General features: G+C 52.1%; 1 protein-coding gene across 1 annotated transcript in view; it reads right to left on the reverse strand.

Moving 5' to 3' along the window:
* The window catches only part of ATL1 (atlastin GTPase 1), a gene marked incomplete at both ends in the record, with an annotated part of 10,960 nt that overhangs the window by 606 nt on the left and 8,714 nt on the right, over window positions 1-1,640 (reverse strand). The window contains 2 exons of the mRNA XM_010136072.1: window positions 82-209; window positions 1,551-1,640. Coding sequence (XP_010134374.1) covers window positions 82-209; window positions 1,551-1,640 — 218 coding nt within the window. The remainder of the gene's footprint in view (window positions 1-81; window positions 210-1,550) is intronic.

The raw sequence follows: 1,640 nt of genomic DNA on the forward strand, positions 1-1,640 counted from the left end.
GCTCCCTCCCCCGTTAACCACAGCCCCACTGCACCCCTGCCACAGATTTACAAGCCAAATTTCCCTCAAATAAGCCAATACCTTAAAATACTCCACCAGGCCCCGACAGGTGATATGGTTTCCATTGATCTCCTTCACATCCAGGCTCTCAGGACTAAGAAGCCAAGGGATCAAAATCTTCAGGTTCTTGATGAACTCATCGTCTATTTCTGGAAACAAAACCCGAGGTCGTCAGCCCCAGCCCCTGGTCGGAGTTGCGCTTCAGTGTGCACTCACGTGAAACGAGAGCGGGAGCCCCAGGCCAGGACACAAACTCAGGCACCCTGTAATTTAGTGATGTGAGGACTCAGAAACGATTCAGCCTCCCTTAATTGCTCCTTAATGAGTGGAGAGAAGATACAGAAGACCCCGTGCATTGACAGCGCGCCAGCAGACACCCCTTGGGGCAGGCCCCAGGAACAGGCACAACCTCTGCTCCCCTTTGCCAAAGCACAGAGCTGGCACAGGGCACTGCTCGTGTCCCTTCAACAGATTCAGCTCCTAAGTCATTCTCATGGCTTCAGAGTGTCTGACACCCCTCTGTGCCATTTAAATTAAACTGTACCAGGCTGCGGACAGAAAACCAGCACAACATCCAGCCACGCGGAAGGGAAGAGAGGGGAGGTTTCCCCACATTTCCTCCATCACAGCACAAAAAGGAACAAGGAAAATGGGGTCAAGAAGCTGCTGACCACTCCCGTGTCAGTTGTGCCCACACCACCCGCTCGCTACTACTCAGCACCTGAAGTGAAGGGGGAACTCACCGAGATCAGCTCAGTTTCCACCCTCCTGCCCACTGGCTAGTGCGGAGCTTGACCGGAGGAACCAGTCTGATCACCAGCCAGACAAAACCAGAGGAAAAGTAACTTCCTTCTGTCTGCTGATCATTTTTAAGTGACTAACGGGCCTCTTTATCACAAAGATTGCGAGCAGCTGGAACTAGCGATGCTGGTAAGTAGCTGGTTTACCCACAACCAACTACTCCAAACCCACAGCACGTGGCTCCTCTCAGGGTGAAGAACCTTACCACAGCTTTTCTTCCTCCCTCCGATTTCTTTTACCTGTTGAACTAAGCCTGCCCTGACCAGGTAAGTCAGGAAGATTAACTTCTCCTTGGAAAGCTACAAGGAGTTAAGGCAGTAAAAGCAGGATTAACTGCAGGCTTAACAACACGTCAGGGAACTTCCCATCCCAGCCCCGTCCTTCCCCAGCTGCCTATCAGCCATCTCTCCTGACAGTGCTTAATGCCAGCAGCAATGGGACCTTTTCAGCCTCCCACAGCACCTTGGTCTCCACCTCTGTCCCGAGTTAAAAACACCTGGCAATGAACAGGCAGCTGCCGGACTCAGAAGAGTGAGCCGAGCGCGGGTACATCGTTGGGAGGAGGATCCAACTCCTCTCCCAGAAGCTTTTTCCATGAAAAGTACTTCCAGAGGTTTCAGGAACCAGCAGGACCAGTCTACCAGGACATTGAAGGTATCTGCTCAAAACCCAGACCCGTGGCTTCATACCTTTCAGTTTTCCATCAAAATTCGGGTTGGTGGCAACCTTCAGGCCCGGGTGAGGTAAGAGGAAGCAGGAGATTTTGGTGAAGCAGGAAT

The sequence above is a fragment of the Buceros rhinoceros genome, unplaced genomic scaffold (genome assembly GCF_000710305.1).
Source record: "Buceros rhinoceros silvestris isolate BGI_N320 unplaced genomic scaffold, ASM71030v1 scaffold29455, whole genome shotgun sequence".
Classification (NCBI taxonomy): domain Eukaryota; kingdom Metazoa; phylum Chordata; class Aves; order Bucerotiformes; family Bucerotidae; genus Buceros; species Buceros rhinoceros.